Source organism: Hyla sarda, chromosome 2 (genome assembly GCF_029499605.1).
Source record: "Hyla sarda isolate aHylSar1 chromosome 2, aHylSar1.hap1, whole genome shotgun sequence".
NCBI classification, from domain to species: domain Eukaryota; kingdom Metazoa; phylum Chordata; class Amphibia; order Anura; family Hylidae; genus Hyla; species Hyla sarda.
Window position 1 is genome coordinate 435,682,822 of NC_079190.1, and position 17,667 is coordinate 435,700,488.

Here is a 17,667-nt window from a genome sequence, read left to right on the forward strand (position 1 = left end):
TTCATAGTTTTGATGCCTTCAGTGTGAATCTACAATTTTCATAGTCATGAAAATAAAGAAAACTCTTTGAATGAGAAGGTGTGTCCAAACTTTTGGTCTACTGTATGTGTACGTGTAATTAATGGTGGTTGAATTGTCACTTATGAAGGAAGAGGGTGGTGTGTACCCCGATCTGAGGGCTGAAAGTGCAAACACAAGAGGGAGAAGAACGAGCACCTGTAATAATGCATATGTCAGTATACATTAAAACTTAATTAGATACATATATATCTGTACCTCAAGTTGAATGATAAATGTATGAATGATAGTGCTTAAACGTAGATAGGATGCTGAACGATACTAACAGTTCGTACGGAAGCCATTTTAACCCGTTATCGCCCGTTATTAATAACGACCGTTATTTTGTGACGAGCGAATGAACGGGAGAAATAGTGCATGCACTATTTCTCCCGTTCATTCGCCCGTCACTAAATAACGGGCGTTATTAATAACGGGCGATAAAGGGTTAAAACGGCTATTAGAAAAATCCCATAGACTATAATGGGATTTTCTAACGGCCGTTAGTGATTTTGTACCGCCTGTATAACAGCCGATTTCCTAACGGGCGTTCATAATTAAAGTTGTTTTATAGTGTGAAAGCAGCCTAAGCGGTTGAGGAAAAACAGAATGAAGAAAGACATGTATCCATAAAAAACAAGGGGAGGTCTCAATAGTCGCAGGTTACATAAGGAAGAGGAGGAAACACACTTACCATCCCCGACGAAGGAAACAGTTCTCCCATTTCCGAAACGCGTTGGGAGTATTGTGGACCTCCGCAGCACCAGTAGTGACGTTACTACTCTCCGTCCAAACTCCATCGGACTAACTGCAAAACGAGATTGCTTCGATTGAGACACCACCGGCCGGGGCGCTCTCCCGTCATCTCCCACTATTTTGGAAACAAGTTGTTTCTTACACCCAGCTACCTATGTGGATACTTTACTGCAGAAGAACCGCACCAAGAACTGCAGGATGTCCATCATCATCATCAACAAAATCGCAAGTAATTTAAAAAAATCCTAGTAATGATAACAGACCCTAAATAGGTTACATATACCTATAGGATTTTGGTTTGCTTTTTTCTCTTTCAGTCTATGCCGTGTCCGTACGAACTGTTAGTATCGTTCAGCATCCTCTCTACGTTTAAGCACAGTCATACATTTAGCATTCAACTAGAGGTACGGAGATATATATGTATCTAATCAAGTTTTTATGTATACTGACATATACATTATTACAGGTACCAACATTGTGCTCGTTCTTATCCCTCTTGTGTTTGCACTTTCAGCCCTCACTACCCTCTTCCTTCATAATTGACAATTCATCCACCATTAATTACAGGTACGCATATACACATTCTATACATATACACATATATATTGTGTGAACATTAAGTCCCATTTAGCGCTTTCTTATATTAACTCTTTTTAGTGACTTGCATACTTGTGTATGGTATATGGGAAGACATACCTTTTAGATAAGCAGCATAATTGGGCATACTACCATACTTACACATACTATAGCGCTACTGTTATTCAATATTCAAATTCCCCAAAACATTGAACCTGCTCAATGTTCTGGCGTCTATGGGCACAGCAATGTCTGTGTCGTCCTAGCTGCACTGAGAAGCTCTGGGCGGAAGTTTTCCGTCTGGAGCTTCTCAAGTGTGAAACCGGCCTAAATATTTTAAATTCTGTTTTTAAATCTAAAAAGTGGTGAAACTGGAAATGACATTGTCTTATTAATGCTGCAATTATTTTATTACAATTTATTGTATGTAGTCTATGTAAATCCAGGAATAGGTTTATGCATTTAGACGTCGCTTTATTGTCGTTGGAATTATTTCTTGTTCCTTAGCTTAGTATTATGAAAGGTGAAATGGAAGAAGCTGAAGAAATTTTACACAGGACTCTCCGTTTGGCACATGAGTGTAAAAGCAAGCGGGCCATTACTTACACTTATGATCTGGTAGGTAACTTTTTTTTCTTAAATATTTGCACCATAATGTATTCTGGTCTTTTAGTTATCAGATTCATGCATTACCTTGGAGTTTGCCATGGAATTACAGTCATGGCCTTAAATGTTGGCACCTCTGACATTTTTCAAGAAAATTAAGTATTTCTCACAGAAAAGGATTGCAGTAACACATGTTTTGCTATACACATGTTTATTCCCTTTGTGTGTATTGGAACTAAACCAAAAGGGAGGAAAAAAAGCAAATTGGACATAATGTCACACCAAAATCCAAAAATGGGCTGGACAAAATTATTGGCCCCCTTTCAAAATTGTGGAAAAATAAGATTGTTTCAGGCATGTGATGCTTCTTTAAACTCACCTGGGGCAAGTGACTGTTGTGGACAATATAAAAATGACACCTGAAAGCAGATATAAAGGAGAGATGTTCACTTAGTCTTTGCATTGTGTGTCTGTGTGTGCCACACTAAGCATGGACATCAGAAAGAGGAGAAGAGAACTGTCTGAGGACGTGAGAACCAAGATTGTGGAAAAATATCAACAATCTCAAGGTTACTAGTCCATCTCCAGAGATCTAGATTTGCCTTTGTCCACAGTGCGCAACATTATCAAGAAGTTTGCAACCCATGGCTGTAATGGGTCACGGCAGGTGGTGGATCCTCTGGGCCTGTGTGGATGATGACGTGAACCGTGCCAGGGAGCGGAGTCTAAGGTGCTGCTGGTTTTCACCAGAGCCCGCCGCAAAGCGGGATGGTCTTGCTGTGGCAGGCGGCACCCAGGTCGCAACCCCTGGTACGACTCGTCCACACAGGTAGCTGGGAGATGGCATGGCACAGAAGGAGACTGGCAGGACGTAGCAAGATGGCAGTAGGTCAGGTCAGGTAACACAGGTGCAGGGGAGGTAAGGTAGCAAGGAACAGATACACGGTAACAGGGACACAGGACACGGAGAGGTGGAAGATGAGGAAAGTGAGTGACGGGCTGGGATTCGCATGCAGGCACGTCCAGCAATGCGAATCCCAGCCCCGCCAGCAGTAAGGACATGAACAAAGAGCGCTCACGGCCGGCGTGTCCAGCCGGAGCACAGGCGTTACAGTACCACCACCCCCCCTTTGGTCTCCCTTCTTCTTTGGAATTCAGAGAGTTCCCCACTACATGAGACCAGGGGGTTTCTGGAAGGGGCAAATGCTGTAAGGAACTTGAGGCATCAAGTTTTCTAAGGTGACCAACTGGCAAGGAAGTATGTCCCTATTTCAAGTCTTTACGTCTGAGTTTCACAGGCACAGAAGATATCACAGGGGGAACAAGACAATGATCTTGGCAATATTGTCCCCAACAAGTGATTTCACCAGATTTCCACTCAGACCAAGAAGAAGCTCCAAAGTACAATGTGGTAGCACATAGAACTCAATTTTTTTCCTTATGCAAATTTCCTACATGCATGACGAGGGGTTCAGTGCGAAATTGCACCTTACAGTTCAGATTTTGTCCATTAACAGAAGAGATGTAGAAGGGCTTGGCAAGATGAGACCCTGGGAGACGGTGTTTATAGACCTGGGGGGCAACAAAGAAGTTACCAGCGGAACCGGGTCCAAAAGAGCAGAAGCGACGAAAGATGTCTTGGCGGAGGAAAATACTTGAACCAGGGTGGTCAAGCGTAGAGAGGTAATATTAAATGGGCACTGTCATGAACTTTTTTATATATATATATATATATATATATATATATATATATATATATATTGTTGTACTGATGTACTACAACATATTTTTAATATACTTTAATTATTTTTTTGTAATTAAAACACTTTATTTTGATTTTGAAATCAGGCCACTAGGGGTCTCCCTCCTAGTGGCTGGCTGCAGCCTGCTGTGACGTCACAGATGAATTCGGACCGATTCCGGACGGGCATTGGTCCGAATTCAGTCAGGCTGCGCTCGCTCCATGCCTGTCAATCAGACAGGCAGGAGCGAGCGCTTTGAACAAAGAGCATGCGCGCAGGCTCCTTGGCCTCGCACGCCGGCCCCAGCTCCGGTGTGAGGTGTAATTTCATGCAACAAGAGGGACCTATGAGAAGAGGGTAAATCCAATATTATTAACATTTGACCGCTAAGCGGTCACTAAGACCCTAAATTTCCCACCCAATATAAAACTTAACGTTTAATGAGCCAAGATTAAAATAACCTCACACATATTGATCCATAGTGCATTGATTGGCATGACACTGCATGCTATAGAAGTGAATTGAAAAAATAGACTGTGGCTGCAGTCCACAGTCTATAGTGTGAGACAATTAAAAATCTAACACATTGCCCGCCCGCCCGACGTTTCGCCACAGGCTGTGGCTTTATCAAGGGCTAAGAGGCAAATGGCGTGCAAACAAGCCTTGCAGGGGTTTAAATAACCTCCTGTCTCTAACGTCATTAGAACGTGTCACTTCCTGTATTAACATGACATCTCATTGGTTACAATCACATGCAGACTAATGATTGACCGCTTCCTGGCCAATGAAATTTAGACCAGGATGCATCTTGCTATATTCGTTTGATTGACAGCATCCTTGACTAACCAGCTGAGACCAATCAAACTTCTGAACTCCTCATTGGTGCCGGAAGCTGTACACGTATGTGCGCCATCGGTCCTGCGCTAACTGATAGCTTCCCGAACCTCCGATATGGACGCATGCGCAGTACGGATGCGCAGAAGAACGTGCGCGAATATTTAGTCATATACAGCCACTGCTAGGAAGCTGCGCGACAGACATATGCGCCGGCACTTAGCCGATTTTATTGCATATGATTCATATGATTCACACATGGCTGTTGTGATAGAACTGTAATACACAATATAACCACTCATGTGAACAACGACTGCGTAGCAAGTACTAAACTAATTCGAGAACACTAAATAAGTTACTATCTAGCAATATAGGGCGACCAACCTAGCAACATAGGTATAACATCAAAACAAGGAAGTATTATTCATAATACCGCTGAAATAGTGTAATCGATAGTAATAGAGGGGGGAGCTAGTACTCATCTGTTCTGCATAGATATAGTCATAATTAATTCATATCCTCACGGAAGTTAATCATGAGTATGATTAATAAAAGGCTTATAACGGCTCTTCTATATAGTAACAATTGTAATAAGTGATTCCTGTCCTACAAGAAGGCTGCATAGGTGAAGCCTTCATTCAGTCCATTTGGGCTTTGGGATTTTAATCTCCAAATCCATCGGGCTTCTTCTTGAAGCAGTCTGGTGTTAAGATTGCCACGTCTCGGACCCAGTTTACACTGGGTAATGCCACAGAAACGTAATTCAAAGGGAGCATCATTGTGTACAGTCCTCATATGCCTAGCAATTGGCGTATCTTGATAGGTGTTAATAGTACTCATATGTTTTGAAATACGCCTACGCAATTGTTGGACTGTCTTTCCTACATAGATTTTAGGACAATTGCATGTGGCTAAGTACACTACCCCCATCGTTTGACAGGTGATGAAATCCCTAATTTGGTATTTCCGATTATCAATCGGATTAGAGAATTCTTTTGTACGTGGCATAAATTTGCAAAAATTGCACCGTCCACATGGATGTGATCCTTGGATTGATGATTTCAACCAACTGGATGCAGACTCCTCTGCATAAAAACTCCTAACTATTTGATTTTGAATATTGGGTCCTCTACGATAGGTTATAGAGGGGTGAGTAGAGATCCCCTCCCTAAGGTCATTGTCCACCTGTAATATAGACCAATATTTCTTAAGTATATTCATGATTTTTTGATTGTGTTGATCAAAAGTTCCGATACACCTAATGATCTTTTGGCCACTATTGTCTTTAGCCAATTTGTGATCACGTAATAATTCAGATCTTGGAGTAGCCCTGGCTCTGGCGAAAGCCTTGTGAAGGACTTTCTTGGGATAACCTCTATTGGTGAAGCGTCTATACAGGAGATCACATTCTTCTTGAAATTTAAGAGGATCAGAGCAATTCCTTTTGGCTCGTAGATATTGACTGATTGGGATACCTTTCTTCAATGGTACGGGGTGATAACTCTTCCAATTAAGAAAACTATTGGTTGACGTAGGTTTACGATATATAGAAGTGTGAATGTGACCAAGTGAATCAATAGTGATAGTGAGGTCAAGAAAATGAAGAAATTTATCGTGAATTTCAGAAGTAAAGTGCATATTAATATGATTAGTGTTAAGTGCTTGGACGAAGGATTGAAATAATTGTGTAGTGCTGTCCCAAAAAATCAATATGTCATCTATATAACGACCCCAAAATAAAATGTGAGAATTAAACTCTTGAAAAGTGTCAGAGAAAACGTGAGTGTCTTCCCACCACCCTAAGAATAAATTAGAATAATTCGGTGCACAGGGAGTGCCCATAGCAGTGCCCTTCAACTGAAAATAAAAGTGTCTATCAAAAAGGAAAAAATTGTGAGTAAGTAGAAAACGTAATAAGGTCAAAACAAATTTGTTGTGTGCTGTGTACTGAAGACCTTTAGTAGTTAGGAAATGTTGTACAGCATGAAGTCCCTGTTCATGTTGGATGTTTGTATAGAGAGATTCCACATCCAAACTAGCTATAAGAGTACCTGGAGGGAATGTGATCTCCTGTAATTTGCCTCTTAGCCCTTGATAAAGCCACAGCCTGTGGCGAAACGTCGGGCGGGCGGGCAATGTGTTAGATTTTTAATTGTCTCACACTATAGACTGTGGACTGCAGCCACAGTCTATTTTTTCAATTCACTTCTATAGCATGCAGTGTCATGCCAATCAATGCACTATGGATCAATATGTGTGAGGTTATTTTAATCTTGGCTCATTAAACGTTAAGTTTTATATTGGGTGGGAAATTTAGGATCTTAGTGACCGCTTAGCGGTCAAATGTTAATAATAAAGGTGTAATTTCATGCGCCAGTGCTGCGCTAGGACTGCCCTGCAGAGGGGGGAGAGCAGGTTGCGCGGCAGGGAGCGGGATGTGCGGCAGCTGCGGCCATCGTCGTAACACAGATACTGTCTTCACCACAGTGCCTCCAGTTGTTTCGCCACTACAACTCCCAGCATGCCCTGGCCAATAGATATCAGGGGAAGCTGGGAGTTGTAGTGGTGAAACAGCTGGAGGTATACTGTATAGGTGAACTAAGGGCAGAAGTTGGCCCCTGCAGGAATAAGTGACGTCGCGCCTGCTGGGGAAGTCTGCCTGGTAAGTGAGCACACTACCAGGCAGACAAAAAGGCATTTTTAATATAGTAAAAAAAAAAATTTAAAGGCATTGAGGGAGTTAGGGATAGATGGGCAATAGGCAGGGAAAAAAAAATAAAATAAAAATAAAAAAAAAGGATGGTGGAAGCTACTTTTTAACATCTAGAGAAGCCACTCCTACTTCTCCAAGTTGAGAGCGTTCTCCCGAACGCGGAGGACGTGTAGAACAGTCTTTGAGAAAGTGCTCCGGACTGGCACAATATAGGCAAAAGTTCTCATTGCGTCAACGGGATTTTTCCTGCTACATTAAGTGAAAATGGTCCACTTTCATAGCCTTTTCGGGAAGAGGCAAAGTAGAGAGTAGGGGTGGATGTTGGAACACAGGGGCCAGATGAGGATAACGACGTGTTCGGGCAGGTTCTTTATCCAAAGGACGTTCCTCCTGCCTCGTGGTAAAACGCACATCAGTTCCAGTGGCTAAATGGATACGTTCGCTTAGGTTAGCCGGAGAATCTCGTGCAGCGAGAGCATCCTTGATTTTAGAGGAAAGTCCTTTTTTAAAGGTAGCACACAAGGCTTCGTTGTTCCAAGAAAGTTCAGAGGCAAGAGTGCGGAACTGAACCGCCTAGTCGCCAACGGAGGAGTTCCCTTGGCAGAGGTCCAGTAGAGCCATCTCGGCAGAGGAGGCTTGCGCGGGTTCTTCAAATGCATTGCAGAATTCTGCAAGGAAGGCTGACAGATTCAAGGAGACTGGATCTCTACGATCCCAGAGAGGAGTAGCCCAGGCCAAAGTTTTTTCAGACAGTAGACTGAACACAAACGCCACTTTAGCACGCACCGTCGGGAACAGATCCGCCATGAGTTATAGATGGATAGAACACTGTCACAAAGCCTCTACACAGCTTGGGATCTCCGTCATACTTAGAAGGCAAGGACAAACGAAGCTTGGTCCCAGGAGAAGCTGCAGACACAGAAGGAGGCTCAGGAACAGGTGGCTGCTGCTGTTGCTGTTGTTGCTGCTGGGCGGCAAGAAGCTGTTGCATCATGGCTGAGAGTTGATTCAGTTGTTGCGCCTTACGGGCTAACTCCTGCGACTGCTGAGCCACGATGGTGGAAAGATCTGAGACATCTGGCAAAGGCACCCCAGCGGGATCCACGGCCGGATCTTACTGTAACAGGTCACGGCAGGTGGTGGATCCTCTGGGCCTGTGTGGAGGATGACGTGAGCCATGCCAGGGAGCTGCCGCAAGACCATAGCCCACCGCAAAGTGGGATGTTCTGCTGTAGCAGGCGGCACACAGGTCGCTACCCCTGGCAAGGAACAGGTACACGGTAACGGGGACACAGGACTTTCACTATGGCACAAGGTAACCAAAGATCCGGCAGGGAAGCAAGGGAGGGGCTGATATTTAAGGACAGGGTGCAGGTGTAGACACTTTAATTAAATGATTAAATGAGCACTGGCCCTTTTAAGAGTAAGAGCTGTGGCACGCGTGTGCCCTAGGAGGCTGCGAGGACACGGAGAGGTGGAAGATGAGGAAGGTGAGAGACAGCTGGGATTCGCATGCGGGCGCGTCCCGCAAAGCGAATCCCAGCCCCACCGGGACATGAGCAAAGAGCACTCACGGCCGGCGTGTCCGGCCAGAGCGCAAATGTTACAATGGCACTGTAGCTAATCTCCATGGGCGTGGACGGAAAAGTAAAATTGATGAAAGGTGTCAACGCAGGATAGTCCGGATAGTGGATAAGCAGCCCAAAACAAGTTCCATAGATATTCAAGCTGTCCTGCAGGCTTAGGGAGTGTCAGCGCAAACTATTCATCGACATTTAAATTAAATGAAACACTATGGCCGGAGACCTAGGAGGACCCCACTGCTGACACATAGACATAAAAAAGCAAGACTACATTTTGCCAAAATGAACTTGAGTAAGCCAAAATCTTTCTGGGAAAACGTCTTGTGGACAGATGAGACCAAGATAGAGCACATCATTCTACTGTTTACCGAAAACGGAATGAGGCCTACAAAGAAAAGAACACTGTACCTACAGTGAAATATGGTGGAGGCTCAATTATGTTTTGGGGTTGTTTTGCGGTCTCTGGCACTGGGTGCCTTGAATGTGTGCAAGGCATCATGAAATCTGCGGATTACCAACGGATTTTGTGTAGCACTGTACAGTCCAGTGTCAGAAAGCTGGGTTTGCGTCCAAGATCTTGGGTCTTCCAGCAGGACAATGACCCCAAATATACATCAAAAAGCTCCCAGAAATGGATGGCAACAAAGCACTGGAGAGTTCTGAAGTGGCCAGCAATGAGTCCAGATCTAAATCTCATTAAACACCTGTGGAGAGATCTTAAAATTGCTGTTGGGAAAAGGCGCCCTTCCAATAAGAGAGACCTAGAGCAGTTTGCAAAGGAAGAGTGGTCCAACATTCCGGCTGAGAGGTGTAAGAAGCTTATTGATGGTTATAGGAAGCGACTGATTTCAGTAATTTTTTTCCAAAGGGTGTGCAACCAAATATTAAGTTAAGGGTGCCAATAATTTTGTCCAGCCCATTTTTGGAGTTTGGTGGGACATTATGTCCAATTAGCTTTTTTTTTCTCCCTTTTTTGGTTTAGTTCCAATACACACAAAGGGAATAAACATGTGTATAGCAAAACATGTGTTACTGCAATCAATTTCTGTGAGAAATACTTAATTTTCTTGAAAAATTTCAGGGGTGCCAATATTTACGGCCATGACTGTATGTTGCTCAACCTGCTGCCCTCCATCTGTTACAAAACTACAACTCCCAGCATGCGCAGACAAGACAGCCAATGGCTGACTGGGCATGCTGGGAGTTGTAGTTTTGCAACAACTGGAGGGCTGCAGGTTAAACATCTTTTGCCATGAAAGAATGAGACCCCCCCCCCCCTAATAATAGAGCTCTCTTGTATCCTAAGTGAATGGAGCAGCAACACATATCCTTGATTGCTGCTCCAGTGATTCTTTGTGCGACTTCCAAACATTGGCGAGTGATGGCTGAGCATTTACTCAGGGCAGAATTGAACAATGTTCTTGAGATCAGTGGGGTTTCCAGCAATTGCCCCCACACTGATCAGTGCATTATCCCCTAAATTGGGATAACCCCTTAAAGTTGCGTTAAAGGGGCCTTCTAACCATAGACAATTGCTGACGTATGCCATAAGTGTTTGATTAGCGGTGGCCTGGCTATTTGGGTGTATATGATACATAAAATGAAGGGGCTACCGCACTAGGTAAGGCACAGGTGCACATTCGGGACTTTTCCAGCATAGCAGCACCCCTGACCTGACACAGTGCCGGGGCCCTAGTGAGTTATCCATATGTTATAAACTAATGTAGACTTTAGAACAAGTTGTTTTTTTGTAGCCAGAGAGTTAGCACTACCATTCACATATCATATAAAATTGACAGGCACATTGCATTCCTGGGATCTCTCCACCTCTGTTATATGAATCAATGATTATTTGTCTCTTTTTTTTTTCAGATGGCAAACTTGGCATTCCTGAAAGGCGAGTATGAAAATGTGAGTATAGACTGAATCTTCCTTTTTCACAGGCGAACAAATTGTTCAGCTTTATCCCTCTGTCAATGACAAAAAAGTGCCTTGTTGGTTGATACTATATGACACCATAACTGCAATCATGCTCCAGCTGCAGGATATCTGTTTAAAGGGGTACTCCGCTGCTCAGCCTTTGGAACAAACTGTTCCGAATGCTGGTGTCGGCACCGGGAGCTTGTGACGTCATAGCCTCACCCCTCATGATGGCACACCCCGCCCCCTCAATGCAAGTCTATGGAGGGGGCGTGACGGCTCGAGATTGCAGCCATCAGGATACAGTGAGTTGCCTATAGTCCCATAGACTTGCATGTGACTTGAGACAATATATCGTAAAATATGCAACAGAAATGAGGAAGGGTAGCCTGGGATTTCTGGCACAGATTTAAACTTTTTTTTACCTCCTATTATGTTTGGTTTTGGATGTGCATCTTTGAGTTTCAACACTTTTTGTGCGGATAATGTAACTTCTTCAAAATGTGCTGCAGAAAATGAGTGTTCAGTAAAAATAGTTCTCGTACAACAAAACTTGAGTTAAAAAATGTACACTTTACTTCAGCCGTAAGTCTTCATACAAAAAACTTTTAAATACGGTAACAGTGTATAAGAACATAATCTCCCAGTGCTTATTCGCTGATGCAGTCTACAGCATAGGATGAACTTCTTCACGAAGCTCCGGTGGGGGAAGAAGAAGTTCATCCTATGCTGTAGACTGCATCAGCGAATAAGCACTGGGCGATTATTTTCTTATACACGGTTACCGTATTTACCGGTCAACCACGGTTTTAGGTCCGGTTGTAAAAGCGCATACGGCGCAAAAATGAGCCGACCGGACCGAACGTTTCACTCCGGTCGGCTCATTGAAATGAATGACATACGGGAGCGCATACGGTGACATACGGGAGCGCGAGCTTTTAGCTCCCCCCTGCTGTATGCCCTCCCGTATGGGACAAAACGTAGTGTGAACCCAGCCTCACACAGTTCAGTAAAAATAGCACTTGGACAACAAAACTTGAGTTAAAAAATGTACACTTTACTTCAGCCGTAGGTCTTCATACAAAAAAACTATATAGAAAAAGATAGTGTGGCACTCATTGGTCATACCAGTAAGAATAACAGAGGGATAGCACAACAGATAGCTATAAGAAAGATGTTCCAGAATTGTTTGAAAATGTATTTTTTTTGTAGTTTAAAAAAAATGTTTTTATTAACCTTTTTTTTTTTAAAATGTCATACAAGCATAGAAAACAATATGTTAAATTGTTTTGATAAATCCTCCCAGTTCACTCCCTCATCATGATAAACCACCTTCTTGCCTTTATTTTTTTTATTATTTTTAAGTTTTCTACCTTGATTTTGCTCTGTATCTTCTGCTCAGTCAAATTCACAGACTGGGAAGGGGCGTTCCTCAGCAGGCGTGACATCATCTGAAGCTATACAGGGGAGAATTTCCTGCCTCACTCTGCTACACACAGCACAGTTCAGTGTGAGATGGACTATGATTGGCTAAGCTCTCTGAACTCTATACACTGTGCTAAGCTGAGGTCCCACCTGCATTTCCTGACTTTTGTCTATATGCCAGACTGCTGCAGGAGACATTCTGCTAGCAGGCCGGCATGCAGGACCAGAAGGAGGACACCTGGTGGCCAAACTTTCAGGGGTTAATTTAACATATAAAGTTACAAAATTTTATTAAGTAGTATATTAGAAAGGTAATTAAAATAGGCTTATCTATAACATATTAATTTGTATTACTTATGACAGTTTTCATTTAAAACTAAGCAGGCTATTCTATTCCATTTGCTTAACTCTCATTGATTTTGGGCGCTACACTGGCAATTCAACCGCCAATTCAATAGGAGTTATGCAAATTGCAGGTCGCAAGCATTCCAGGGGGGAAATCTGGAGAACACTTGTTCTAGAGATAGGTACATGTCCCAGAGGTGGGACCCACCTCGAGCAGACATTTATGGCATATTGATCAGTGGGTCCAGATGTTTAAAGAGGTTCTTATACCCTTGTGACAGATCCATTTTAAAGCCATCAACTAACCTATTTTTTACTTTTGAAAAATAGGCAGAGAAGTTATTTAAGACCACATTGGTATACATGATTGATGGAGGCGTCAAAGAGGTAAATGCTGTTTTTACGATTGTCAGCACTAACATAACTGAAAGCTTAAAGGAGGAACCTCCACTGATTCATAACCTGTTTACTGCGTGGTTTTTTTTCTTTACTGTATGCACCTGCCGTGTGTTTTTTTTTTTTTTTTTTAAGTGTCCTATGATTTTGTTCTATGCCTGATTAAAGGGGTATTCTCATCCCCAAATGATATCCCCTATCAACAGGATAGGGCATAACAAGCTGATCAGTGGGGATCCCTTCAGTTTCTTTATTGTTTGGGGATCCTAGTGGTTAAACCTTCACTGATCAGCTTGTCATTCTCTATCCAGTGGTTGAGAGAGGGGAATACCCCATTTAATGTCTATGATGTGAAGTTTATTTTGTTTAAAAATGTTAATACAGGAATTTAGGCGCACTACTGTGGTAGATGTATACAATGACATTGGCTAACCCTCAACGCTGATGTTAAAAATTAGACATTAGCCAGTATATCCTTGTATGAAGGACATACCTGAGCTCGCACACCAACGCCAAGGTTTCTCAAATGGCACGGGACCTAACACTAAACCTACCTGTGCGTGATAAGCAAAACCAGGGGCCAGTGGGCAATTACGGCACCATTAGGCCGACTTACAGCCTCCCCCCAGATACCCTCCAGTGTGGCTGAGCACACATACAATGGGAGGAGGGAGGCAGACTATAAGCCCCACATAAGTTGGTGTAGTTGCCGGCCTCACATGTGCACCTTAATGCTGCCTTGAGGTATTCAAGGTGCACTACATATGGAGTTTACACACCTCCGAGTATAAATTTAAAGCAACACTGAAAACGTGGTCTCAAAATGCTGGATGTGCTCAACCCCGAATGCAGTTGTACAATTGTGTATTTATACTGGGGCAGCAGATCCTGCCCTTGTAGTCTGTTGCTAGGGGCAATCCCCAGCATAAAATGCGTATAAAATGCATAGCAATGGACTACAAGGGCAGGATCTGCTCCCCCAGTATAAATGCACAATTGTACAACTGCATTTGGGGTTGAGCACCTCCAGCCATTTGAGACCACGTTTTCAGTGTTGCTTTAACCCCTTAAGGACCAGACCAATTTTATTTTAGCATTTTCGTTTTTTCCTCCTCGCCTTCTAAAAATTATAACTCTGTTATATTTCCATCCACAGACCCATATGAGGGCTTGTTTTTTTGCATCACCAATTGTACTTTGTAATTACATCACTTATTTTACCATAAAATGTACGGCACAACCAAACAAAAATTATTTATGTGGGAAAATTGAAAAGAAAATCGCAATTTAGCAAATTTTGGAAGGTTTTGTTTTCACACTGTACACTTTCCAGTAAAAACGACTTGTTTTCTTTATTCTGTGGGTCAATACGATTAAAATGATACCCATGTGATATGCTTTTCTATAATTGTACCGCTTAAAAAAAAATCTCAAACCATTTTAACAAAATTAGTATGTTTGAAATTGCCCTATTGTGACCACCTATAACTTTCTAATTTTTCCGTATATGGGGTGATATGAGGGCTCATTTTTTGTGCCATGATCTTTAGTTTTTATCAGTACCACTTTTGCTTAGGTTTAACTTTTAATACATTTTTTATAAAAAAAAATTTGGAATAAAATGTGACAAAAAAGCAGCAATTTTGGACTTAAAAAAAAAAAAAAATTTAACGTTTACGTAGTTCAGTGTACGGGATAATTTACAACATATTTTAATAGTTCAGACTTTTACACACGCTTTTTGGGGGGTAAAATGGGAAAACCGGACGTTTCACTTTTTATTGGGGGAGGGGATTTTTAAAAAGGTTTTACTTTTTTATTTTAAATTTTTTTTCCTTTTTTTTTTTTTTTTACACTTTTTATGTCCCCATAGGGGACTATTCATAGCAATCATTTGATTGCTAATACTGTTCAGTGCTATGTATAGGACATAGCAGTGATCAGTATTATCGGTGATCTTCTGCTCTGGTCTGCTCGATCTTAGAGCAGAAGACCCCGGGAGACGGCCGGAGCCAGGTGAGGGGACCTCCGGCCGCCATGCTGGATGATCTGATTGCTGCTGCAGTGCTGCAGGCGATCCGATCATCCATTCAAAGTATCGCAGATGCCGTGATCTGTATTGATCACAGCATCTGAGGGGATTAATGGCGGACATCCACGCGATCGCAGATGTCCGCCATTACCGGCGGTTCCCTGGCTGCTGATAGCAGCCGGGACCTGCCGCGCATGACGCGAGCACCGCTCCGGTGCTCGCGATCATGGCGACGCGTAAATGTATGTCATGGTGCGTTAAGTACCACGTCACCATGACGTACATTTACGTCCATTGTCGTTAAGGGGTTAAATTTATACTACCTCAAGGCAGCATTAAAGGAAATCTGTCATCAGAATCACCCGCACTAAACCTGTTACACAGGCTTGTAGTGCGGGTAATCCTGATTAAAACGCTTCTTACCTGGTTAAAAATGGTTCAGCGGTTCTTCAGATATCTATATCTTTATTTTTCTGTTATTCCCTGCATTGGGACTCAGTGGGAGGTCTTATCATCTCGTACTCGGCCACACGTCATTCTAGCTGGGCGGAGCGGCCGCCCGGGTCATGAATATTTATGAACTTATCCTTGTAGTCTAACTCCTTTTTCTAGGTCTGGTGGGGAGGGCCGCGCATGCGCCGCATTCCGTACACCCGGAAGCGGCGTACTCCCCCCGGCTTCACTCGAGCTGCGGCCCAATACAAGTAAGAAGACGGGCTGCATGAGTGAAAAGCCGGGGGGAGAACGCCGCTTCCGGGTGTACGGAACGCGGCGCATGCGCGGCCCTCCCCACCAGACCTAGAAAAAGGAGTTAGATTACCAGGATAAGTTCATGAATATTCATGAGCCGGGCGGCAGCTCCGCCCAGCTAGAATGACGTGTGGCCGAGTCCGAGATGATAAGACCTCCCACTGAGTCCCAATGCAGGGAATAACAGAAAAATAAAGATATAGATATCTGAAGAACCGCTGAACCATTTTTAACCAGGTAAGTAGCGTTTTAATCAGGATCACCCGCACTACAAGCCTGTGTAACAGGTTTAGTGCCGGTGATTCTGATGACAGATTTCCTTTAAGGTGCACTTGTGAGGCCGGCAACTGCATCAGCCAACTTAGGTGGGACTTATAGTCTGCCTCCCTCCTCCCATTGTATGTGTTCTCAGCCACGCTGGAGGGTACCTGGGAGGACTCTGTGAATTGACCTAATGCTGCCGTAATTGCCCACTGGCCCCTGGTTTTGCTTATCACGCACAGGTAGGTTTAGTGTTAGGTCCCGTGCCATTTGAGAAACCTTGGTGTTGGTGTGCTGGCTCAGGTATGTCCTTCATACAAGGATATACTGGCGAATGTCTCAATTTTAACATCAGTGTTGAGGGTTGGCCAATGTCATTGTTTACATCTACCACAGTATTGCACCTAAATTCCTGTATTATTCTAATTGTTACACATCCACACTGTCTATCTGGTGTAGGATTCTATTGTGGCACTTGTAGTTTGCTGCAGGCATCCCCCATTGTATGCATTTTATGCTGGGGTTTCATACATTTATACATTTTATACAGCCTCCCCCCAGATACCCTCCAGTGTGGCTGAGCACACATACAATGGGAGGAGGGAGGCAGGCTATAAGTCTGGCTGATGTAGTTGCCGGCCTCACATGTGCACCTTAATGCTGCCTTGAGGTATTCAAGGCGCACTACATATGGAGTTTACACAACTCATAGCCCATAGCAACGGACTACAAGGGCAGGATCTGCTCCCCCCAGCATAAATTAAAAATGTTAACCTTTATGGAATACGACCGATGGATCCAACATACCAGTATACGTTTTACTTGACTTGATTTTCCCTTTTGCTGTTCAAATGATTATTATGTCAAATATTGCATCATCATTGTTGTTGTTCTCACAGGATGACAATTCATTTATTGAGATTTCTTTAAAACTCGCCAGTATCTGCGCTGCCCTTAAACAGTAAGTCACTCTTTGCATACTCCTTTACAGCCACATTTCAGTATTTTACCAATGTTTGTGCTGAGGTCTGTTAAAAGGGGTTTATCCATCTTATAAAATAATGGCATATCACTATCACTCAATGATCGATGGACGTAAGACCTACAAATTGTGAAAATGTAGGGTCTACACCGCTGTTTTAGCATGGCTCCCCACACACAAGTTTATCCTGCACAATGACACCGGATGCTCAACTGTGCTGGGAATGGCAGCTGCCTTTATTCACTTACCACCATTTTCAACCAAAATTTTTAACATGACTGAAATGTACTGTGTTAGTAAAAGTTGGACAAACGTGTACATTAACCTCACAAACATTAGAGATTTTTTTTTTTTTTTTTAAATATCTGAACAATCCACATCAGCAGAGTCATCCATACAAACACCACAGCAGAACCCCCTGATCTCTGTTGTCACTGGTAAAGCTGTCACTATGTAATGAACGATAAACTACATCCAGAAATAAAAACTAGACTCTTTAATGCCAAATTACCTCTGATAGTAGTGGATGCCTAGGAAGGTGTTTTCATCTGACAGGTCCACAATTGTTCTCACTGATTGAAATATTTTCTGTAGGGAAGATTTAGCAGTAGCTGGATTCCAGTTCTGCATTATAACTCTAAATGAAAAGATTGAAAAGGAAAAAGATTTGTCTGAGGAGATCAAGACAG

The 17,667-nt window shown here is 43.0% G+C and overlaps 2 protein-coding genes across 4 annotated transcripts in view; one reads left to right on the plus strand and one right to left on the minus strand.

Moving 5' to 3' along the window:
- Positions 1-17,626, minus strand: part of ZSWIM7 (zinc finger SWIM-type containing 7) — a 151,092-nt gene extending 133,466 nt beyond the window's left edge. The window contains exon 1 of one of the 2 annotated variants that reach the window (XM_056559158.1): positions 17,490-17,626. The gene's annotated coding sequence lies outside the window, so the exon portion shown is untranslated. The remainder of the gene's footprint in view (positions 1-17,489) is intronic. The other variant, XM_056559157.1, reaches the window with a different exon arrangement.
- TTC19 (tetratricopeptide repeat domain 19) overlaps positions 1-17,667 on the plus strand; it is a 32,742-nt gene that overhangs the window by 5,345 nt on the left and 9,730 nt on the right. For both annotated transcript variants that reach the window (XM_056559152.1, XM_056559154.1), the window contains exons 3-7: positions 1,897-2,007; positions 10,740-10,778; positions 12,888-12,944; positions 16,896-16,957; positions 17,573-17,667. In XM_056559152.1, the coding sequence (XP_056415127.1) occupies positions 1,897-2,007; positions 10,740-10,778; positions 12,888-12,944; positions 16,896-16,957; positions 17,573-17,667 (364 nt within the window). The remainder of the gene's footprint in view (positions 1-1,896; positions 2,008-10,739; positions 10,779-12,887; positions 12,945-16,895; positions 16,958-17,572) is intronic.